This window comes from Spermophilus citellus, assembly GCF_964194105.1.
Source record: "Spermophilus citellus genome assembly, chromosome: 1".
Lineage (NCBI taxonomy): Eukaryota > Metazoa > Chordata > Mammalia > Rodentia > Sciuridae > Spermophilus > Spermophilus citellus.
The window spans coordinates 46,623,424-46,649,534 of NC_138182.1; the positions used below are offsets into that span (position 1 = coordinate 46,623,424).

Here is a 26,111-nt window from a genome sequence, read left to right on the forward strand (position 1 = left end):
CTTCTGGAAGAGCAGTTGTGTGTACAGCCATGTAGTAGCTGGGCACCATAATTCATTCATTTAGAGTGTTGCTGTCCAGTGGAAATATAATGCAAATCATAAATGTAATTTTATATTTCTTATAGCCATAATAAACATTAAAAAGAAACAGGTGAAATTAAATTTAATAATACCTTTTATTTAAACCATATTATTATTTTGACATGTATTCAAAATAAAAACTGTAATGAGATATTTTATATTTCATTTTTCTTCTAAGTCTATGAAATCTAGCAATACTTACAGCATATCTTAATTTAGACTAGCCATAATTCATGTGCCATGTAATTTAGAGTATGTTTCATTGTCAGTATATCCTGGCTTTCTGTTGAGATTAACTATTGCTATTTGTTTTTGTTTGCATGTATATAATACAAGGGAATGACCTATCTAGATTTCAGGGGTTTTGCTAGTTGCTTAAATTTAGCATTCTGCCAGATATTAGGAAGTTTCCATTTGATGGCCAATTTCAAATCATAAAGTACAATAAAAATATAATGTAACTACAAGTCCAAATGAATGTGCCACTTTTGCCCTCATGCGTTAATTCTACAAATTTTTTGTATTATCTCTTTGCCTTTGTAAAATGATACTGCCCAACTCTCATATATGACTGTATATAAATCTAAGCTTCATTCCACTATAATTCTGTGTTTTCATTCAATTATGTAAAAGAAAACATGCATTTTTGTTAAAAAATAAAAAAGAATTGAAGAAGTTCTGGACCTGATGTGCAAAATGTAGTAAGTTTAGATTTCTTCAGTACTTCCTTTTTCTTATTATTAAAGAAATTGTTCCTCTAAATTTAAAGTTTTATGGTAGAGAGACAAGGAGGGACAACAAATAGATACAATGCTCAATAGTATCATATAACATCAGTGTTCTTGGCAGAATGTCAAACATCATAATTTCACATGAATAGATTTCATTATTCCTGAATAGCTCTTTATTTCATCGTCTGTAACTACTATTTTTTCCTAACCAAATACCTTTGAGAGAGCACCGTGAAATAAATCCTACAGCATATCAGTGGTTACTTTATTTAAGTCCTCTAGAGGTCCTATAAAATAATTTTGAAATACCTGTTCCCATTCTACTGTTCCCTTCATCATGTAAACATTCCCTGAAACATCTGCATTCCAAGAGTAGCTGTTCTTGGTTTCTGTGTGTTCAGTATCAACTGAGGCATACTGAAAAAACAGCAAAATCGTCTTGATTTATTCTTTAACATAGAATTTACTTCATGTATAATGTTTTTGTGGTTTCCAAAAACCACATTGTTAGTTTATTGTGTTTCTTATCGGATCAAACCGTCCCTTTAAGCTATTTTATTTCATACAGAATATATCATTTGTGTTTAAAAAGTCAACAGTAGTATTTGGAATTTATGATCTGTGTAACTTGTATATGAAAGCTATTCTTAAAGGAAGTATACAGTTGACTTATACAGATAAAAGTTGTATTCCAAAAAAATTATATATATATTAGAAATATGTAATAAAGGAAATAAATATGAGATATAATACAAGAAGTATATAAATTCCTTGTTACAGATAAATTTCACTTTCTAAATCAGGAAATACAAATGAAATTGAAATCCTTAAATAAAACATTGGTTTCAGCATTGATATGAGACCTTTGAATAGTGAGGGTCACCAATGCAGGTGTAGGAGGGATGAGTTGATGTGGAGTTCCTTTCTTCCTGAGAGTGAGTTGCTAGTGTCATCTGGTATCCATGAATATTAGACAATGTTAATAACCAATAAATGGCTGTATTTTTGTTCTTTACCAATGGATCTGTTATTGTTTTTTGTTTCTTAAGGTTTTTTTTTTTTTTTTTTTTTTTGGTTACTGGGGATAGAACCCAGGGATGCTTAACCACTGAGCCACATCTCCAACCCATTCTATTTTTCATTTTGAGATAGGGCCTTATTAAGTTGCATAGGGCCTCACTAAGTTGAACTTGGAATCCTCCTGCCTCTGTCTCCCCAACTGGGATTACAGGCATGCACTACTGGCAGTATCTGATCTTTTAATGTACCTACAATTAGAGTTCTGGCTTAGTGCAGGCTGCTATAACTATAATAGGTGGCTTAAGTGATAAACATTTATTTCTCACAGTCTGGAAGCTGGGAAAGTCCAAGACAAGGTGCCATCTAGTTTGGCTCCTGATAAGGGTGCTCTTACAAGTGACTGCCTTCTTAATTGTATCTCAGCATGATGCATGAGTGGGGCAGAGTTGTGGAGAGAAAGCACAAGCCCTCTGGTCTCTTTTTAAAGGGACAATCCTATCTTGGCGGTTCTACCCTCAAGATCTTCTCTGAATTTAATTACTACCCAAAGACCTCCCGATGCCATCACATTGAGGGTTAGGTCTTCAACATATAGATTTGGAGGACACAATTAGTCCATAAAAAATCTTTATCACAAGTTTAGTGAACTGAAATCACTTTTAACTAGCTTCATTACTTAGACTGTCAATAAGCAATATATTATAATTAATTATTAACACTTTTCCTTCAAAATCCTTGTTAAATTAATTTTTGTTCTGCCTCAGGATTAAAAACTCAGTATGTTCAATGTCTCATTTGGTCATAACACATACCTTTGTAACCTTCTTATGCTGTGAAGTAGGGAAGAGTCAGGTATAAAATAATAAATAATGTGGTGAACATACTTTTTAAACAGGAAAGAATAATACACATATAAAATATCACTCAACTCCTTTATTTTTAATGTTTCTCATCTTTGGTTTTTGTTTTTCCTTTTTCAGTTCAGAATCTCTCTCACCATATACTACATGGCTATCTACTATTTCGGACACAGATGCACTGCTGGCAGAGTGGGACAAACGTGGCGTTGTTACTGTTGATATGGGAGGTCACATCAGGCTTTGGGAAACTGGACTTGAACATCTGCAGCGATCACTCATGGAATGGAGAAACATGATTGGGCAAGAAGGTGACAGACATATGCAGGTACTACTTAAATTAACTTACCTCCTTTTTTTGTTTGTTTGTTTTTTCTTCATTGTAGAAGGACACAATACCTTTATTTTATTTATTTATTTTTATGCGGTACTGAGGATCGAACCCAGTGCTTCACACTTGCTAGGCAAACTCTCTACCACTGAGCCACAACCATAGCCCCTAACTTACCTCTTAAAGGTGAGGATTCAGGTATAAATTTCATTCTAGATGCCACAATCAGGAAAAATTTTGGCTCAACAACTCAAATATACTTGCTAAAATAACTAAAATAAATTTGAACTCATAACATTGAGGATCTGACAGCATATTCTTATAAGCCTAAATTTCTAGAAGGTTAGCAAAATATTCACCCAATAGTTTTTAACAACTTCCTTATTTCCAGATAATGCAAATTTAGCAGTGACCAGTAGAAATTACACTACTGTGGAAAAGAAATATGGGAACAGGCCACCAGAGCAAAAGGAAACCCAGTGACTCTAGAAATGACTCAGGGCACCTGGTCTAGTTGTTGTCTGGAATGAATTATAACAATGAGGAAGGCAGTATACTCATACATACTAAAGCTTATAATAAATTTTTTTTGAAATTTATTTAATCTTCAGGACAAAACTTCTTTGTTTATATTTCATTCTTATCTAACAAAAAGGAAGGTAGGAAGGGGCACGTTGGTGAATAGCTGTGATCTTAGCTAGTCAGAAAGCTGAGGTAGGAGAATTACAAGTTGGAGGCCAGCCTCAGTGAGACCTGTCTAAAAATTAAAAATGAAAATTAAGAGGATGATGTTGCTCGATGGTAAAGAACTCCTGAATTCAATCCCCAGTACAAAAAAAAAATAAAAAAAGGAAGCTAGGTTTCTATCTAACAAGATAAGACATTTCAACCAAGTATTCCATGAATAATTGGTTAGTAATTACTATTGTATGAGATTACTTTGGGATTTTTCCTTAAAAGAGAAATAAATATATTTGTAAATGAATAATACATATTTTTCTTAGATTCTTTTTAAAAAATATTTCTTTATTTTTAGTTGTAGTTGGATACAATACCTTTATTTCACTTATTTATTTTTATGTGGTGCTGAGGATCGAACCCAGCGTCTCGCATGTGCAAGGCGAGTGCTCTACCGCTGACCCACAACTTCAGCCCAAGATTCTTAAAAGTTTTATAGGAATATTTTGAAAATCTCAAACCAAACTTAGGCTAGCAACCACAATCCTTTTGAAGGGACATAAATTTATTAATTTAATCAAGTTAAAACAAATGTATTACTTAAAATAAACATGTCATTAAATGCAAAATGGATCTATTACAGCAGCAGATGAATGTTGATTACTATCCATAATAATATTTAGAAAACTAATTACTTATGGTTCTGTTTTTTTTTTATTATTATTCCAAGCATTAGTTTCTTCTCTGTCATTGGCACCCAATAATAAATACTAGTGTTATAAAAATAATAAATACATATGTTTTAAAAATCAAAGGTGATATTTTTCCTGTGGTCAAATCTTTGTGACTTAAATTAATGATTTTATTTTTTCTCAAAAGAACTTTTTTTAAAAAGACTTCTACTCATGATTTTACAAAAATTTATCCATATTTATGTTTTAACCATGTAACTCTTCTCTTCCTGGGAACAAGTATGTTCACCACAGTATTCATTATTTTAACCATGTAACTCTTCTCTTCCCTAAATCAAACATTACTTAGAAATATTATAACTTTATATTTCTAGATCAAGATTCAGATAAAACAGAAATAAGAAAAATTTAGTAATAAAGTTATATAATTCAGTTATATAACTCTATTTATATTGTGAATTTTAATTTTCCCAGAGTCTGGCTTGGTGATTGGTACACAACAATAAATATCTTTGTTTATGCTCACACTTCTATGTACTAAATTTCACTGGTAATTGAAGCTGTTTGATAACAAACGGAATGTTTTTGAACTGTCACAAATTATTCACTTTATGCTTTAATGTACCCACAGCAGTATTTATTGAATGAATATGAATATATGTAAATATATAGTTATTAAGTTAGAAGCAATTATAATATCTAATCTCTCAAGAATACTCATATATGGGGCTGGGGTTGTAGCTCAGTGGTAAAGCACTCACCTAGCATGTGTGAGGCACTGGGTTTGGTTCTCAGCACCACATAAAAAATAAATAAATAAATAAATAAATAAATAAATAAATAAATAAATAAATAAATAAATAAATGTATTATGTCCATCTACAACTACAAAAAAAAAAAAAACTTTAAAAAAAGAATACTCAAATATTTGTCTACATTGTACAGTGCAAATACCTGAATTTTCCCTAAATCAAACATGACTTGGAAATATTATAACTTTATATCTCTAGCTCAAGATTCAAATATAACAGAAATAAGAAATTTAGTAATAAAGTTATATAATTCAGAATGAAATGATAGTTTCACTTGGAAAACTAGAATAGATGTTTGCTAATATTCTCCTCCTACTTCTAAGATTGCTTAATACATTTTGGCTGATATAAAAATATATACACATATATAATACAGATATGTGTGTGTGCGTGTGTGTGTGTGTGTGTGTGTGTGTGTGTGTATACTCAAACTGAGAAACAAATTATGAGCATACATCTTTATTGTTTAAGTGAACAGGAAGAATTGTCTTGTCCAAATAATCTGCCATTTTATTAACTTTTTCTCAAATCTCTTGGTAATGAGGAGAAAGGATACTTAATTGATCTTACTTAAGCCAGTTCATATTATAGATTATACAACATAAATAAAAATCAATCCAGATAATAATAATAATAATTGCCTTTTACAGTTCCCTTCCTGTTTGATCTTTTAAGGAGCCTCATTTATAAATTCTTTATTCTATATAGGTGTGCTTCTGATTTGGGAGCTTGAAAAATGCCTTTCATAGAAATGGTGAAAAAAGAGAATAGGTTCTTGGTATCCTACTTCCATTTGCTGCCTGCAAGCCACTTTAGTCACTGGCAGAGTAACCTGATCTCCATCTAGTGGCCAAATGGACTTACATCATCAGAAGGGAAAGACCTGCTTTGCATTCCAGCAGTCTGTGTCAGCACTAGGACCCCTGCATGGGAGGTCTACTCACTTCTGTGTTGTAAGATTCCTCTGGAGTTGGAGATGCTCCTTTGGATCAACAGAGAAGGCTGGGCAAACAGTCTACTAAGCTATTTGTCAGGAATTAACCCTCAACTTTCCCTGATTGCTCTGTAGAGTAGCAAACAAACTGCCCACATTTAGACAAAGAGTACAGTTACATGCTTTACCTTTGCCCTTTCTATCTTTGCTGTATTTCGGCCTTCCAGAGGTATTACCTTTGAACCCATTGTTGATTTGAATTTTTTAATATTTATTTTTTAGTTGTAGTTGGACACAACATATTTAATTAATTTATTTATTCTTATGTGGTGCTGAGGATTGAACCCAGGGCCTTGCCCGTGCTAGGCGAGCACTCTACTGCTGTGTCACAACCCCAACCCATTGAATTTTTGTTTTTTAATGAATTCATTGTTATATTTTTTAAATGAGTACAGCTTGCAAGAGGATATTTATTGAGCTCTGCATATAAAATATGTTCATTAATTTGATGTGCTTTGACAGGAACATGTGTTTTTCCAATAGTAAACAACTATAAAAATAAATCAAAGTGTTACTACAACTGTAGTTCCTAGAACCCATTATTTAAAATCCATATTTATTAAAATGAGACTCTATATTTTCAGAAACATGGGTTAATTATAAACCAAAATTTTTCTTGCTATATTTCATGGTGTTCTCTATAAAGTATATTTTTAATTTCTTACATTTATGATCCTCTCAAGAATGCTAATAAAGCTACATCACATTTTTCCTTAGAAATAAAATCATATACTTTCAAAGGCTTTTGATGACTTTTATTGTGGGACCAAAAAGGAAAAAGGTTATAACTTTCAAATGTCATTTTCTAATTATAGTGAGCAAATCAGAAAGTGATTTCTCTGTATATTACTGGTAGGATCTCTATGAGGGCTTTCAGTAGTACTTCCTTCACCATCTATTTTTGAAATGCACAGAATCTTCTGAAACACAATGTAGGACTACAACTTAAATGTTCTTGTGTATAGCCATGACAGTGACTGGTACAGAGTTAGCATACAATCAATTCTTAGAGAAGCATGGAAAGAAATACATGGAAAAGATGACTAATTTATATTAAGCACCATTGATCCATTCCCTCTTTTAAGGAAAATATTCCGGGGCTATGAATAAGTGCAGTTCAATGCAACTTAGGTAACAAAGGTTGGCCTTTCTTCAGCCACTAGTCCAGAAGTTTTGACTTTTGAAGATCTCAGTAGAATATTAAGACCTATTTTCAGTTTTACAAATCATTAGATTATTTAATTGGCATTCAGTAAATTTAGTTTTTCAGTGCACAGACTGAGTGACCTCCACATCCTTTGTGGTGGTGCAAGAAGCATGGTACTCTCTTGGAAAGCATGCTTCATTCTTTCTTTTAGTCAGTAATGGGAAAACAGTCTGTCTCAGCAGGTCAGTGTTACAGAATTGTTTTATATAATGGTTACACGTACATGTATCTTTGGGAATCTTTCTTGATCCAGAAAGGCATTGCCTTTCTGACCTTTTCCTGCCATATCACCTAGTGATATGTATCTGTAGAGCCAACTTGGACCAAGATGATCTAGGGGTGTTCCTATATGGTAACCCTTGGCAGTGTCTCTATTATTTTTATCACTTACCCCTGTTAGAAAATATTCCCTGTTTCTGAGAAATCTCAGAAATGGAAGTTCGTTTTGAATGTTTAAGGTTTTCAAGAGTACCCACTAAGACTGCAAGTCCCCTGGGCAGTGTAATACCCAGTGGTGTGCAGATAAGCCAGCTCCTCACAGGCCAGTAGGGAATGTTAACGATGCCGATTTCCTGGGTATAAGCATTTCCTCCAAGGCTGATGACTAGCTACAAAAATTTGAAAGTTTGCTTGTAAAATTCCTGAATATTGAGCAGTTATCTCTCACAAGCTGGTACAATTTGGCTCCCGCATGCCACTGGCTTAAGTCTTTTTTTTTCCCATCTTCTCTCTCTACCCCAACTACTGTAATTCATTTCTCTCCTTGTATATTTTCCAATTCCCCTCACAACCTCTTATATGTAATTTTGTATAACAATGAGGGTCTCCCTTCGTTTCCATGCAATTTCCCTCTTCTCTCCCTTTCCCTCCCACCTCATGTCTCTGTTTAATGTTAATCTTTTCTTCCTGCTATTCCTCCCTGCTCTGTTCTTAGTTGCTCTCATTATATCAAAGAAGACATTTGATATTTGTTTTTTAGGGATTGGCTAGCTTCACTAAGCATAATCTGCTCTAGTGCCATCCATTTCCCTGCAAATTCCATGATTTTGTCATTTTTTAGTGTTGCGTAATACTCCATGGTGTATAAATGCCACATTTTTTTTATCCATTCATCTATTGAAGGTCATCTGGGTTGGTTACACAGTCTAGCAATTGTGAATTGTGCTGCTATGAACATCGATGTGGCAGTATCCCTGTAGTACGCTCTTTTAAGGTCTTCAGGGAATAGTCCCAGAAGGGCAATAGCTGGGTCAAATGGTGGTTCCATTCCAAGCTTTCCCAGGAATCTCCAAACTGCTTTCCAAATTGGCCGCACCAATTTGCAGTCCCACCAGCAATGTACCAGAATACCCTTTTCCCCACATCCTCGCCAGCACTTGTTGTTGTTTGACTTTATAATGGCTGCCAATCTTACTGGAGTGAGATGGTATCTTAGGGTGGTTTTGATTTGTATTTCTCTGACTGCTAGAGATGTTGAGCATTTTTTCATGTACTTGTTGATTGATTGTATGTCCTCCTCTGAGAAGTGTCTGTTCAGGTCCTTGGCCCATTTGTTGATTGGGTTATTTGTTATCTTATTGTCTAATTTTTTGAGTTCTTTGTATACTCTGGATATTAGGGCTCTATCTGAAGTGTGAGGAGTAAAAATTTGTTCCCATGATGTAGGCTCCCTATTTACCTCTCTTATTGTTTCTCTTGCTGTGAAAAAACTTTTCAGTTTAAGTAAGTCCCATTTCTTGATTCTTGTTATTAACTCTTGTGCTATGGGTGTCCTATTAAGGAATTTGGAGCCCGACGCCACAATATGTAGATCGGAGCCAACTTTTTCTTCTATCAGACGCAGAGTCTCTGATTTGATATCTAGTTCCTTGATCCAATTTGAGTTGACTTTTGTGCATGGCGAGAGGAGGGGATTCAGTTTCATTTTGTTGCATATAGATTTCCAGTTTTCCCAACACCATTTGTTGAAGATGCTATCCTTCCTCCATTGCATGCTTTTAGCTCCTTTATCAAATATAAGATAGTTGTAGCTTTGTGGATTAGTCTCTGTGTCCTCTATTCTGTACCATTGGTCCACCCGCCTGTTTTGGTACCAGTACTATGCTGTTTTTGTTACTATTGCTCTGTAATATAGTTTGAAATCTGGTATCGCTATACCGCCTGATTCAAACTTCCTGCTTAGAATTGCTTTTGCTATTCTGGGTCTTTTATTTTTCCATATGAATTTCATGATTGCTTTATCTATTTCTACAAGAAATGCTGTTGGGATTTTGATTGGCATTGCATTAAACCTATAGAGAGCTTTTAGTAATATCGCCATTTTGATGATGTTAGTTTGGCCTATCAATGAACAGGGTATATTTTTCCATCTTCTAAGATCTTCTTCTACTTCTCTTTTTAGGGTTCTGTAGTTTTCATTGTATAAATCTTTCACCTCTTTTGTTAGGTTGATTCCCAAGTATTTTATTTTTTTTTGAGGATATTGTGAATGGAGTGTTTTTCCTCATTTCCGTTTCCGAAGTTTTGTTGCTGATATACAGAAATGCCTTTGAATTATGCGTGTTGATTTTATATCCTGCCACTTTGCTGAATTCATTTATTAGTTCTAGTAGTTTTTTTGTAGACCCTTTTGGGTCTTCTAGGTATAGAATCATGTCTTCCACAAATAGTGATATTTTAAATTCTTCTTTTCCTATTTTTATGCCTTTAAATTCTTTCATCTATCTAATTGCTCTGGCCAGTGTTTCGAGAACTATATTGAATAGAAGTGGTGATAGAGGGCATCCCTGTCTTGTTCCAGATTTTAGAGAGAATGCCTTCCATTTTTCTCCATTCAGAATGATGCTAGACTGAGGCTTAGCATAGATAGATTTTACAATGTCAAGGAAAGTTTCTGTTATCCCTAGTTTTTCTAATGTTTTGAACATAACGGGATGCTATACTTTGTCGAATGCTTTTTCTACGTCTATCGAGATGATCATATGGTTCTTATCTGTAAGTCTATTGATGTGGTGAATAACATTTATTGATTTCCGTATATTGAACCATCCTTGCATCCCAGGGATGAATCCTACTTGATCATGGTGCACAATTTTTTTGATGTGCCTTTGTATCCGAATCACCAGAATTTTATTGAGGATTTTTGCATCTAGGTTCATTAGAGATATTGGTCTGTAGTTTTCTTTCTTTGAGGTGTCTTTGTCTGGTTTCGGAATCAGGGTGATGTTGGCCTTATAGAATGAATTTGGCAGAGCTCCCTCTTTTTCTATTTCTTGAAATAACTTGAAAAGTATTGGTATTAATTCTTCTTTAAAGGTTTTGTAAAACTCCGCTGTATACCCATCCGGTCCTGGGATTCTCTTGGTTGGTAGTCTTTTGATTGCTTCTTCTATTTCATCCATTGATATTGGTCTCTTTAAATTGTGTGTATTCTCCTGACTCAGTCTGGGCAAATTTTATGACTTAAGAAATTTATCGATGTCTTCACTATCTTCTATTTTATTGGAATATAGGTTTTCAAAATAATTTCTAATTGTCTTCTGTATTTCTGTAGCATCTGTTGTGATATTGCCTTTTTCATCCCGTATGTTAGTAATTTGAGTTCTCTCTCTTCTTCTCTTCGTTAGCATCGCTAAGGGTCTGTGGATCTTATTTATTTTTTCGAAGAACCAACTTTTAGTTTTGTTAATTTTTTCAATTGTTTCTTTTGTTTCAATTTCGTTGATTTCCGCTCTGATTTTAATTATTTCTTGCCTTCTGCTACATTTGCTGTTGTTTTGCTCTTCCTTTTCTAGGGCTTTGAGATGAAGTGTGAGCTCATTTATTTGTTGGTTTTTCCTTTTTTTGAGGAATGAACTCCAGGCGATGAATTTCCCTCTTAAAACTGCTTTCATTGTGTCCCATGGATTCCGATATGTTGTGTCTGTATTTTCATTTATCTCTAAGAATTTTTTGATTTCCTCCTTTATGTCTTCTGTAACCCATTGATCATTCAGTAACATATTGTTCATTTTCCATGTGATGTAGGATTTTTCCTTCCTTCTTTTATCATTGATTTCCAGTTTCATTCCATTATGATCAGATAAAATGCATGGTATTATCGCCACCCCTTTATATTTACTGAGGGTTGCCCTATGGCATACTATATGGTCTATTTTTGAGAAGGATCCATGTGCTGCTGAGAAAAAAGTATATCCATTTGATGATGGTTGATATTTTCTATATAAGTCAGTTAAGTCTAGGTTATTGATTGTGATATTGAGTTCTATAGTTTCTTTATTCAACTTTTGTTTGCAGGATCTGTCCAATGGTGAGAGAGGTGTGTTGTAGTCACCCATAATTATTATGTTGTGGTCTATTTGATTCTTGAACTTGAGGAGAATTTGTTTTATGAACGTCGCAGCACCATTATTTGGTGCATAAATATTGATAATTGTTATGTCTTGTTCGTGAATGGTTCCTTTTAACAGTATATAATGTCCTTCTTTATCCCTTTTGATTAACTTAGTCTTGAAGTCGATTTTATTCGATATGAGGATGGCCATCCCTGCTTGCCTACGAGGACCGTGTGCGTGGTATATTTTTCCCAACCTTTCACCTTCAGCCTGTGTATGTCTTTTCCAATCAGATGTGTCTCCTGGAGGCAACATATTGTTAGATTTGTTTTTTTAATCCATGTTACAAGCCTATGTTGCTTTATTGGAGAGTTTAAGCCATTAACATTTAGAGTTACTATTGATATATGGTTTATACTGCCAAACGTGTTTGATTATTTATCTTTTTTTTAAATTTAGTTTGTTTCTCCATGATTAGCTTTCCCCCCCGCCCTCTGTCATTACCGAGGCACTTCCCACTGATGGATTTGGTTGTTGATTTTCATTTCTTCCTCGTGTAGTGTTTTGCTCAAGACGCTTTGAAATGCTGGTTTTCTGGCTGCAAATTCTTTTAGCTTTTGTTTATCATGAAAGATTTTTATTTCGTTGTCTTACCTGAAGCTTAATTTTGCTGGATACAGAATTCTTGGTTGGCATCTGTTGTCTTTCAGTGTTTGAAATACGTTGTTCCAGGATCTTCTCGCTTTCAGCATCTGTGATAAAAAATCAGTTCTTAACCTTATTGGTTTACCCCTGAATGTAATCTGCCTCCTTTCTCTTGTAGCTTTTAATATTTTCTCTGTGTTCTGTATATTGGATATCTTCATAACAATGTGTCTTGGCGTTGGTCTACTGTGATTTTGTGTGCTCGATGTCCTGTATGCATCTACAATTTGTATATCCGTTTCCTTTTTTATTTCTGGAAAGTTTTCTGTAATTATTTCATTCAGCAGGTTACTCATTCCCTTGGTTTGAATCTCTGTACCTTCCTCTATCCCAGTGACTCGTAAGTTTGGTTTTTTTATGTTATCCCATATCTCTTGGATGTTTTTCTCGTGATTTTTCCCAGCCTATCTGAGTTGGCTAGACTCTTTTCAAGATGATGTATTTTGTCTTCATTATTTGACGTTCTGGCTTCTACTTGCTCCACTCTGTTAGTGATACTCTCAATTGAGCTTTTAATTTGGTTTATCGTTTCCTTCATTTCTAGAATTTTTGTTTGATTTTTTTTATAATTCTTATCTCCTGATAAAGATGCTTAACTTCTTCTTTTATCTGTTTGTGTAATTCATTTTCAATGTTCTTTCACTGTTTGGATTTGCTGTCTCGTATCCTCTTTAAGGTTCCATTCCATCTGTCTAAGGTATTCCTTGAGTTCTTTCTATATGACCATTTTTCTGATGACTCTAGGTCCTCCTGAATATTTAGGCTGTCCTTCATTGTTTGTACTCCTTTTCTTCCTTTCTTTTTTATGCTGCTCATGTTACTTCTTGTTCTGTTTGACTGCTGAGTTACTGTTTACTCTTATAAATTTATTTGATGCTTGGGAGGAAAGATATTAGAAGGGAAGGGAAGAAGTCACTAAAGAGAATGAGAGTAGGCAGGTAGAATTCAAGGAAGGGGGAATAAGAAAATTGAAAAGAAATGAAAAGACAAAAGAAAAAAATAGAAAATAACGAAAGAAAGAAAAAATTAAATAAAATAATAATGATAATAAACAAATGAAAATTAAAATTTAAAAAAATAATAATAAAATAAAAAAAATTAAAAACATTTAAAAAGTTAAAGAACAACAACAAAAGGAAATGAAAATCAAAGAAAAAAAACCCAAATAAAAAAAAAAATAATAATAATAATAAATGCAGTCATAGAGTTCGATTAACTTCACTTCCAGTAGGTGGAGCTGTGCCCACTCGGCCAAGCTTCTCCTCTCAATAGTTGGGAACCAATCACAGTGCAGCAGCTCTTCCTCCCAGACTGGGCAGGTCTCCAATCCTGAGTGTCTAGTGCCTTCTCTTGTGTTTCCTCAAGCCAGTCTCTGCTCACCTGTGACACTCACCACAATACTGGCTACACGCCAGGTCTGCTGCTCCCGGGAGCCCTGTTTTCATGAACGCCTGGGCACACTCTCCCTGTTTGCCTCCCTCAGACCCTAAGTTTGCAGAGCTTGGGGCTGAGAACGCCCCGCGAATTTGCTTGCCCTCCGGTAGCCACGCCCCTGGTAGCTGGTTTAAGAGACCTCAGTTGTCAGCACTGATGGGAGTGGTGGTATCTCATGCAAATGGTGAACTTCGTTCCCTTTGCTGGGTGACCAATGCAACGGGTGGGTCCTGACTGTCTCTCCCAAGCCCCGTTCCAATCCTGTGGCCACTGCCTATGAAGGCTCAGTTGGGTTTTACCTCTGTAAGTTCAGAAGGGCCGACCAGTTGTTTCAGCAGGATCGTTAGTGCTGAGTCACGAGAAGCAGGCGAACCGGAGCTTGATTGCAGCTGATCCGGGCTCAGTGTATGTTCTGAGAGGCCCAAACTGTTAGCCCCAGATCCACGTCAGCTCAGCATTGCCTGGTGATCCTGAGCAAACAGCATTTAGACATTTTACGACTCCCTATGCCCGCGCAGCTGAAGAGGTCAGAGACTTGATCTCTCCGCACCCGCCACCATGTTGGATCTCCCCAGATGCACCTAAAAAGCTTCTTCACTTCCTTTCCCAAGAAGAGAAGACATTCATGAAACCACGGAAATCCAGGTGAATATATTATTGCTTAAATCTGGGTCACAAAAATTATTAGCCAAGGCGGGAGCGAGGGTCTCCGCCATTTCCCCTCGCCGCCACCGCCACAGCCCTCAGCCGCAGCTGCCCAGCGCTGGGAGAGTGGTTAATTAAGTCTTTATCAACCAACTGCCTGAGGAGAATGATGACAGTTACCTAAGAGCGAGGATTTTGAGAAACAAGGCAATGGAATGTGAATAGGAAGAGAGAGGTGAAAGAAAAGAAAAGGGAAGGAAGGACTGAGAACACAGACTAGATGGTGTCATGCTGTCTCTGGGAAATGTAGTTGCCTAGAGTTGTACCAGTTGCAGGTGTGCAGGGCCCTTCTTGAACTGGGAGCTTGGTTTGAGCCAAGAATTGGAGAGAAGTCTGTCCTCAAGTGAGATGATGTCCCTGGGTTCATGTGTAGGGGCCTCCTTTCTTATATCCATTGTATTTCAGAACAAAGAAAACCTGCCACTTGATATTGCATTCTTTCCAGAAGTAATGCTTCCATTGATAAGATTATCTGAAATTGTCAAATACAACTAAAATTAAATCAGTAACCACCTCCTTAAGACAAGCAAATCAGCAAGTTTGTGATTTTAGGAAACTGTATTTTCATTAACCTTTTGGGCAATGCAAGGAGACTGACATCCCTATAAACTTTGAAAATTGTGGGTTTTATATACTTTTAAACTAAGGTTAAAAATAGAAATATCAACTTTCTTTCACTCTCTAGGAAAGGCCTAACCTTGAGAAATTTCTTTTCAAATCATCAGCAGAAATATTTTAGCTCTCTCTTCTTATGATAAGCTTTAAGATCATTATTCTGAATGTTACCATATCCCCAAGGCATATTGTTGAGTAAGATGATACATTAGTATGGCAGTATGTAGAAACGTAGATGTATAAACAATGTGATCCTGCAATCTGTACACGAAATAAAAATAAGAATTCATACCCCATTTGAGTCAAATGTATGATATATGATATGTCAGGTTCATTGTAATGTTTTGAGCAACCAATGAAAAAAAGAAAAAGAAAAAAAAATGATAAATAAATGAAAAGGCAATCTTAGAAAAATTTATTAAGGCAATTTTCCTTATATAAGGAAAGTAAATTAACTCAGGAATATACCTACTATAAGTTGAGGTGTCAAATTCAATGAATAGGTTCATATTCAATGGCTCTATAATTTTTACAATGCTGAAATTATTTGGTGCATTATATGTATAGTCAACACATCACAATGAATATAGAAATAAACTTTCTTATCATTATGTTTACAAACATAATTATGATTTTTATTCATAAGCAGCATAGCATATTATTTAAGAACATGAAATTCAGAGTGGTCATACCAGGTTTCAAATCTCTTTTGAACATTGTATGGGATCTTTGACAAATGAATTACTCTTTCAAAACCTCATTTTCTTATCATAATATAAAGATAATATAAGAAAAAAATATATGATAAATGCCTAGGACAGAGTGGGTACTCAGTAAACAATAAAAATTAGAAACAGGATTTAGGTAATATTGGGCTATAGAATACTTTAATGCTTATATCAAACAAAGCAAATTAAAATGAAACAGTGTTACCTAAATACCCAACATTAAATCATGACCCAATGAGTTACATAATTCATCATCTATCCTAGTGTTAAAATGAAAGCCTTGTTTATAATCCTGTTGGAGAAAGTTTTGTCAAGCCCAAAAAAGGAATTGAATAAATGGCCTTTGCCTAAACTTGTCAACTTGAAGGAAAGCAGGAAATCAATGATAGCACAATTGTCAGCATAGGATTATAGTGTTTAGCCTATTCTAAAGACAAATTAGAAGACTAAAAAACACACAGCAAAACATACATCATTGAGCCTAAGTCCAGAGAACAGTAAAGAGCAAGTCAAATTTGGTGCTGTGTTTCTTCGCTTTTCTTGTTTAGATTTTTGCCTTCATTAGCTTTAGGACTTGAAGGCACTGGGTAGCCCTGGAAATTGATGTGTGGGTGGCACAAGAATTTGGAAGATTAGTCAAAAGTCTGTACAGAGGCCGCCTAGGCATCTTGGCTTTCTCCTCTACCTTGTGCTCCTTGACAGCAGGCTCTCCCCTACCATACAAAAGGCAGGAGCTATAAGGGAGACTCCTACAGCTTAGGATAGGGCAGGAGTGAGACCATACAAGGAACAGATAAAGTTTACCCCTTTCCTTACTTGGATCCAAGGAAGCTGCCATCTGTGGGTGTGTGTGTGTGTGTGTGTGTGTGTGTGTGTGTGTGTGTGTATGTGTGTATACACATATACACTTCCTGGCAGGAAATTAGCAAAATTCTTTTTGGTCAGTGACGTGCCCAAGACAAGAATATATATGAACAAAAGTAAAATGTATTGCAATTGAATTGAAATTATGATAGAGACTTTAGGAATCATAGAAAGCAGCTCAGTTTGGTTAGATACACTGGGAGGACTGTATACAAAAGCTGGAGAAAAGGCAGGAGATTAATCTTGTATCATATTATCAAGGTCATGAGATTTTTCCTGAAGGTAGTAGAAAATTAAGCAACCCTTTAATTACCTTTTATCACTGTGAGGGAATAATTTTCATTTATCTTTCTATCTGTGTCCACAGAGAGCTTACAGCAAACTAAATAATTAGTGAGAGAAAATTCATTCATTAAATGGCAATACATACAGGTTGCTGGACATTCTAGGCAGAATTCCCGTCAATTCTTTTGAAAAACATAGTTTAAATATGATGTAAACACACTCTTAGAGATTAAGTCAAGTCATCTGGCAAGTTCCAGATACAGGGAAAAAGCTTTAGAAAGATGGAGCAGAAAATAACCATTTTTTAAATTTCATTTTTTCTGTTTTGATTTAAATAGAACATCTTCTTATTTTATTTTATTTTCTGGTTGTATGAAAAGTATGTTCACACCAATTTGTATCTTCATACGTGTACTTTGGATAATGATGACCATTGAGTTCTTTCCCTAAAACTTTACAAAGACTTGCCTGTTCACCAGTCCTACCCTCATGCAAAAAGCCACTTTTTTTACAAGTAATTTTTAAATATTAATGGGTAACTTCTTACACAATGTATGGAATCAAAACAAACAGAAAAAAAGAACTTTGAAATATAGGGGTGGTACAGATAGTAGAAAAACATTTCACAAAAGGACAATTGATATTCTCAGAGAGGTAAGAAAATATATTACAATCAAAAACTGAAAATGGATAATATTTTAACGTAGGAAATCTTCAAAGGACAAGGAAGATCTCTAGAAAATTAAAAAGTGATAAAAGTTTAAGAAAAGTTGATATAAGGTATTGGATATTAGAGAACACTTCCAAAACACAAAGAAAGTTAAAATAGAAAAAAAGAAGATGGGGAAGTTTTATCTAATATGAACTCTAGGAAGAGAACAAGAGGGCGGAAAAACACACAAAAAGTAATTTAAGTAATTTATGGAACAACAGGTATTAGTGTAACAGATGGGAAAGTATATCCACCTGAAATTTTAGAGCCTCATAGATAATAAAGCAATGATGAAATCTTCAAAGTTGGAGGCAGTGGAAAATAGGTCATATAAAATGTGCTAGAAAATTCCATACTATCATCTCTCAAATCCTAATGGGAGTAATATGGGAGTACTGGGGTTGTAGCTCAGTGGCAGATCACTTGCCTTACATGCGTGAGGTACTGGGTTCAAATCTCAGCACCACATAAAGATAAATAAATAAAGATATTATGTCCATCTACAACTAAAAATATATGGAAAGAAAGAGAGAGAGAGAGAGAGAAAGAGAGAGAGAGAGAGAGAGAGAGAGAGAGAGAGAGAGAGAGAGAGAGAGAAAGAGAGAAATCCTAATGGCACTGGCCTTCTTGGCAGCATTAGAAGTCAAAGGGAAAAACATTTCCAACCTAGAGTTTATATCTAGCTGCACACTGTTAGTCGTGTGTGCAGGTAGGAAATATTGTAAAAACACTGTCCAATTTTCAAATACGCACCATACAATAAGAGGATGTAGCCAACAAAGAGGAAGACATGGGTACAAAGAGTGGCTTTAACCAGGAAAGAGGCAAATGTAATAAATTCCCATTAAGATAGTGAAAGAGTGTCCTAGCTGTGCAGGGGGCCTGGAAACAACCTCTCCAAAATGAAGAGGGAAGACACAGGGTCTAGAAAGAGTAGATATCTTATTTTTTTTCCTGGTATGGGGACTGAATCCAGGGGTTCTCTATCCTGAGTTAGATCTCCAGCCAGCCTGTTCACTCATTCATTCATTCATTCATTCATTCATTCATTTTGAGACAGAGTCTTGCTAAATTGCTTAGGGCCTTACTAGGTTTCTGACTCTGGCCTCACACTTGCCATCCTCCCCCCTCAGACTCCCAAGTCCCTGGGATTACAGGTGTGTGTCATGGTGCCCAGTTGGATGTCTTTTTTAACAATAGAAAGGAACTAGTAATGTGATAGACTGGTGACATGAGAAGAGCTCACAGGTTTGGTGAAGAATTGTGGAACAATTAGAGATAGATACATAAAATAGAGTTATGAATTAATGAAGAGTCCTTAAATAGAACATTGATTAGTGAGGAAAATGAAAAAGTAAAGTATGTAGTAGTAATATATATAAAATAGTATATTAATTATATAGTAATGTGTATTATTTTAATGGAAATATATATAGTAGTATATAATTACACATTTCTTTACACACTGAAGCATACTATCATACTTATGTAGTAACAAGTTAAATAATTAATCTTTATTATTTATGATACCACTCTATTAGGAAGATGAGAGGAGGAAAATTGATATGTATTTGAGGTGAAAAGGTAAAATAATCCTTACCTTTCATAGTAGGAAGTCAATAGATTATGTCTGAAAAGTAAAGATAACATAAACCAGGTGCGGTGGTGCATACCTATCCCTTCAGGAGGACAGGGCAGAAAGGTTGAAGTTCATGGTCACCCAAGGCAACACTGTCTCAAAATAAAATAATTAAAGGGGACAGGGATATAGCTCACTGGTAGAATACCCCTAGATTCAGTCCCCAGGACTATAAAATAATAACAATAATAATAATAGTAATAATAAATAAATATTATTCCAAAATATGGGAGTAAATAGCACAAGTCATAGTAAGCAGAGCTTTAGCAGTTGCCTTTAGGGGCTAGGAACAGATGATGGGACACAAGGTTGCTCATTGGAGGATAGGTCCTACAGGTATGTAGCTTCTCCTCAAGGTTGCAGTTGAATCACAGAAGTTAAATCACTTTATTTTGTTTTTCTTTTTAAGTAATAATCTTTGTAGAAAAGTTGTCTGCTGTGTCCCAATTGTATGTGGTGCCAGGGATCAAACCTGGGGCATTGCACATACTGGGGAAGTGCTCTATCACTGAGCCACATTCCCAGCCCTGGTGGTCTGTTTTTAAGGGTATCTTTCTTAACTGCATCCACCTTCTTATATGTTTCTGCCCAGAGAGGTAGAAAAAGAACTCACCTTTCTGTGCCCTGTTGATATCAAGGTTGTGATAAGTAACATTGTTACTGATCAGCTTTCCAGAAATTTTTTCAAATCTTGCTCCTGCCCACTGATCTCTATCCTCAGTTTAAGGAATATGAATTTTAAAATAATACTAATGTTTGTTCTTTTGTTCATACATATGCAAAATTAAAATTTTTAATTAAAGTTTCACACAAGTGATTAAATAGACATATCTTAGTCCATTTGTACTCCTTTGACAGAATTCCACGGACTGGATAATTTTTCAAGAACAGAAACTTACTGCCTCACTGACCTGGAGTCTGGGAAGTCCAATATCAAGACTCCAGAGGGTCTAGCAATTCTGATTCCCAGGTTGTGCCCTTATTTATCCCTAGATCACCTAAGATTGAATGACAAAGAGACAAAAGAGAACTAAATTTACTTTACTATAGTAATACTAGCCCCATACATGAGGGCAGAATCCTGAGGACCTAATCATCTCTCAAATATCTGACTTTTTAATATAGTTACAGTGGCAATTAAATTTCAGTAGGAGTTTTAGAGGGAACAGACATTCAAATGATAATAAGAAACAAGGCCTGACAGGCGTTAAAATGATTTTCTAGAACTGGTTTATTTGAGCCTCTGCAGAATTTTCTGGTGGGAAGATGGAGGTATGAGTATGGTCTTCCCCAATATAATTATTGCTCACATTCCAGGCAGAGCACAGCACACATATTTCTTCTACAGCCTACGGCCCAATATCAGAGCCACCCATGCCTTCTGCTCATATCTAAAAACAGCAGAAAACATTGGCTCTTAGAGAGAAAGATGCAATGCATTTAAAATGGAAAGGTGAAGCCCTTAGCTGCTGGGCACAACAGAAGCCTGGCTGGGGCAGGAAACTAGACTGGCTGGTCTGTCCCAGAGGAAAATGGCATCTCATTCACTTAGTTGCTTTTCTTTTTCAAACTGCTTTGTTTCTGTGGTTTCATTTGCATTTTATTTCAGCCATGTTTGTGTACCCATGAAATAACTGTGACATTTAAAAAGTGAATTATCATTGATACTCAGCATATGAATAAATTTTTATTAACTACAATCTCAATGAAAATTCTGTACTAGGGAATAGCCTTCCAGCAGTCCCAAGCCGTAATTAATGCCTACACATCCAGTATGCTCACATGGGCTTGGAATGTTGCTCAGGAGTTGAGCACTTGCCTAGTACACACAAGGCCCTGGATTTAGTCCAGCATAAAAAAAATTAAAAAATAAAGAACAACAATATTTACATTTGTTTGTCATCACAAATAATTTTTTTGGTGGATAAGTTTTCCTGTCATGTCATCATATTTTTAATCTATGGCGTTATCTTTAGAATCTCAGTTCTTTTTTTTATCTTTTTTTTTCCTTTTTTTATTGATTATTTAAAGCATTACATAGCTCATGATATATCATCTTTCATACATTTGACTCAAATTGTGTTTTGAACTCCCATTTTCACCCCAAATATAGATTGCAGAATCACATCTGTTACATATTCACATTTTTACATAATGCCATATTAGTGACTGTTGTATTCTGCTACCTTTCCTATCCCCTACTATCCCCCCTCCCCTCCCCTCCCCTCCCATCTTCCCTCTCTACCTCCCCTGCTGTTGTTCAATTCTCTCCCTTTTTTTCCCTCCCCCTTGCCCCTCATAACCTCTTATAATTTTATGTATCATTGAAGGTCTCCTATTTCCATGTGCTTTCGCTTCTCTCTCCGTTTCTCTCCCCCCATTCGTCTTTGTTTAGTGTAGTCTTTTCCTCATGCTCTTCCTTCCTGTTCTGTTCTTAGTTGTTCTCTTTATATCAAAGCAGACATTTGGCATTTGTTTTTTAGGGCTTGGCTAGCTTTGCTTAGCATAATCTGCTCTAATGCCATCCATTTCCCTGCAAATTCTATGATTTTGTCATTTCTTAGTGCTGCATAATACTCCATTGTGTATAGATGCCACATTTTTTTAATCCATTCATCTATTGAGGGGCATCTAGATTGGTTCCACAGTCTAGCTATTGTGAATTGTGCTGCTATAATCATTGATGCAGCCGTATTCCTATAGAGCGCTTTTTTAAGGTCCTCAGGGAATAGTCCTAGAAGTGCGATAGCTGGGTCAAATGGTGGATCCATTCCCAGCTTTCCCAGGAATCTCCATACTGCTTTCCGAATTGGCCTCACCATTTTGCAGCCCCACCACCAGTGTACAAGTGTACCCTTTTCCCCACATCCCCGCCAACACTTATTGTTGTTTGACCTCATAATGGCTGCCAATCTTATTGGAGTGAGATGGTATCTTAGGGTGGTTTTGATTTGCATTTCTCTGATTGCTAGAGATGGTGAGCATTTTTTCATGTACTTGTTGATTGATTGTATGTCCTCCTCTGAGAAGTGTCTGTTCAGGTCCTTGGCCCATTTGTTAATTGGGTTATTTGTTATCTTATTGTTTAATTTTTTGAGTTCTTTGTACATTCTGGATATTAGGGCTCTATCGGAGGTATGGGGGGTAAAAATTTGTTCCCAGGATGTAGGCTCTCTATTTACCTCTTTTATTGTTTCTCTTGCTGAGAAAAAAACTTTTTAGTTTAAGTAAGTCCCATTTCTTTATTCTTGTTGTTAACACTTGGGCTATGGGTGTCCTATTAAGGAATTTGGAGCCCGACTCCACAATATGTAGATCGTAGCCGACTTTTTCTTCTATCAGACGCAGTGTCTCTGATTTGATATCTAGCTCCCTGATCCATTTTGAGTTAATTTTTGTGGATGGCGAGAGAAAGGGATTCAATTTCATTTTGTTGCATATGGATTTCCAATTTTCCCAGCACCATTTGTTGAAGATGCTATCCTTCCTCCATTGCATGCTTTTAGCCCCTTTATCAAATATAAGATAGTTGTAATTTTGTGGATTAGTCTCTGTGTCTTCTATTCTGTACCATTGGTCCACCTGCCTGTTTTGGTACCAGTACCATGCTGTTTTTGTTACTATTGCTTTGTACTACAGTTTGACCTCTGGTATCGCTATACCTCCAGATTCACACTTCCTGCTTAGAATTGCTTTTGCTATTCTGGGTCTTTTGTTTTTCCATATGAATTTCATGATTGCTTTGTCTATTTCTATAAGAAATGCCGTTGGGATTTTGATTGGCATCGCATTAAACCTGTAGAGAACTTTGGGTAATATCGCCATTTTGATGATGTTAGTTCTGCCTATCCATGAACAGGGTACATTTTTCCATCTTCTGAGATCTTCTTCTATCTCTCTCTTTAGGGTTCTGTAGTTTTCATTGTATAAATCTTTCACCTCTTTTGTTAGGTTGATTCCCAAGTATCTTATTTTCTTTGAGGATATTGTGAATGGAGTGGTTTTCCTTATTTCCATTTCAGAGGTTTTGTTGCTGATATACAGGAATGCCTTTGATTTATGCGTGTTGATTTTATAACCTGCCACTTTGCTGAATTCATTTATTAACTCTAGCAGCTTCTTTGTAGACTCTTTTGGGTCTGTTAAGTATATTATCATGTCATCCGCAAATAGCGAGAGTTTAATTTCTTCTTTTCCTATTTTTATGCCTTTAATTTCTTTTGTCTGTCTAATTGCTCTGGCTAGTACTTCGAGAACTAAATTGAATAGAAGTGGTGATAGAGGGCATCCCTGTCTTGTTCCAGATTTTAGAGGAAATGCCTTCAGTTTTTCTCCGTTTAGGATGATGCTAGCCTGAGGTTTAGCATATATAGCTTTTACAATGTTGAGGTAAGTTCCTGTTATCCCTAGTTTTTCTAGTGTTTTGAACATAAAGGGATGCTGTACTTTGTCAAATGCTTTTTCTGCATCCATCGAGATGATCATGTGGTTCTTGTCTTTAAGTCTATTGATGTGGTGAATAGCATTTATTGATTTCCGTATATTGAACCATCCTTGCATCCCAGGAATGAATCCTACTTGATCATATCAGTTTTCTGATATGTTTTTGTATTCGATTCGCCAGAATTTTATTGAGAATTTTTGCATCCAAGTTCATTAGAGATATTGGTCTGTAGTTTTCTTTCTTTGAAGTATCTTTGTCTGGTTTTGGGATCAAAGTGATGTTGGCCTCATAGAATGAATTTGGAAGAGCTCCTTCTTTTTCTATTTCTTGAAATAGCTTGAAAAGTATTGGTATTAATTCTTCTTTGAAGGTTTTGTAGAACTCCGCTGTATACCCATCCGGTCCAGGGCTTTTCTTGGTTGGTAGTCTTTTGATGGCTTCTTCTATTTCTTCTTTTGTTATTGGTCTGTTTAAATTGTGTGTGTCTTCCTGTCTCAATCTGGGTAAATCATATGCCTTAAGAAATTTATCATTTTTTATTGCTGCATAGTACTCCATTGTGTATAGATGCCACATTTTTTTATCCATTCATCTATTGAAGGGCATCTGGGTTGGTTCCACAGTCTAGCTATTGTGAATTGTGCTGCTATGAACATCGATGTGGCAGTGTCCCTGTAGCATGCTCTTTTAAGGTCTTCAGGGAATAGTCCGAGAAGGGCAATAGCCGGGTCAAATGGTGGTTCCATTCCCAGCTTTCCCAGGAATCTCCAAACTGCTTTCCAAATTGGCCGCACCAATTTGCAGTCCCACCAGCAATGTACAAGTGTACCCTTTTCTCCACATCCTCGCCAGCACTTGTTGTTGTTTGACTTCATAGTGGCTGCCAATCTTACTGGAGTGAGATGGAATTTTCAGGGAAATGGATGGCATTAGAGCAGATTATGCTTAGTGAAGCTAGCCAAACCCTAAAAAACAGATACCAAATGTCTTCTTTGATATAATGAGAGCAAGTATGAACAGAGCAGGGAGGAAGAGTAGGAAGAAAAGAGTAACATTAAACAGAGACTTGAGATGGGAGGGAAAGGGAGAGAAAAGGGAAATTGCATGGAAATGAAGGGAGACCCTCATTGCTAAACAAAATTACATATAAGAGGTTGTGAGGGGAATGGGAAAATAAACAAAGAGAGAAATGAATTACAGTAGATGGGGTAGAGAGAGAAGATGGGAGGGGAGGGGAGGGGGGATAGTAGGGGATAGGAAAGGTAGCAGAATACAACAATTACTATTAGTGCATTATGTAAAATTGTGGATGTGTAACTGACGTGATTCTGCAATCTGCATTTGGGGTAAAATTGGGAGTTCATAACCCACTTCAATCTAATGTATGAAATATAATATGTCAAGAGCTTTGTAATGTTGTGAACAACCAATAAAAAAATGTAAAAAAAAAATAAAGAAAAAGAAATTTATCGATATCTTCATTATCTTCTATTTTATTGGAATATAGGGTTTCAAAATACTTTCTAATTATCTTCTGTATTTCTGTAGTGTCTGTTGTGATATTGCCTTTTTCATCCCGTATGTTAGTAATTTGAGTTCTCTCTCTTCTTCTTTTCGTTAGCATGGCTAAGGGCTTGTCTATCTTATTTATTTTTTCAAAGAACCAACTTTTAGTTTTATCAATTTTTTCAATGGTTTCTTTTGTTTCAATTTCGTTGATTTCTGCTCTAATTTTAATTATTTCTTGTCTTCTACTACATTTGCTGTTGTTTTGCTCTTCCTTTTCTAGGTTTTTGAGGTGTTGTGTGAGTTCATTTATTTGTTGTTTTTTTCTTTTTTAGAGGTAAGAACTCCAAGAAATGAATTTCCCTCTTAAAACTGCTTTCATTGTGTCCCATAGATTCCGGTATGTTGTGTCTGTGTTATCATTTGATTCTAAGAATTTTTTCATCTCCTCCTTTATGTCTTCTATAACCCATTGATCATTCAATAACATATTGTTCATTTTCCATGTGATGTAGGATTTTTCCTTCCTTCTTTTATCATTGATTTCCAATTTCATTCCATTATGATCAGATATGGTGCATGGTATTATCTCCACGCCTTTATATTTACTAAGAGTTGCCTTATGGCATAATATATGGTCTATGTTTGAGTAAGATCCATGTGCTGCTGAGAAGAACGTGTATCCACTTGATGATGGTTGATATATTCTATATATGTCGGTTAAGTCTAGGTTATTG

At 35.6% G+C, this 26,111-nt stretch overlaps 1 protein-coding gene across 1 annotated transcript in view; it reads left to right on the forward strand.

The window, feature by feature from the left end:
• Positions 1-26,111, forward strand: part of VWA8 (von Willebrand factor A domain containing 8) — a 425,268-nt gene that overhangs the window by 289,304 nt on the left and 109,853 nt on the right. The window contains exon 37 of the mRNA XM_081281141.1: positions 2,813-3,017. Coding sequence (XP_081137267.1) covers positions 2,813-3,017 — 205 coding nt within the window. The remainder of the gene's footprint in view (positions 1-2,812; positions 3,018-26,111) is intronic.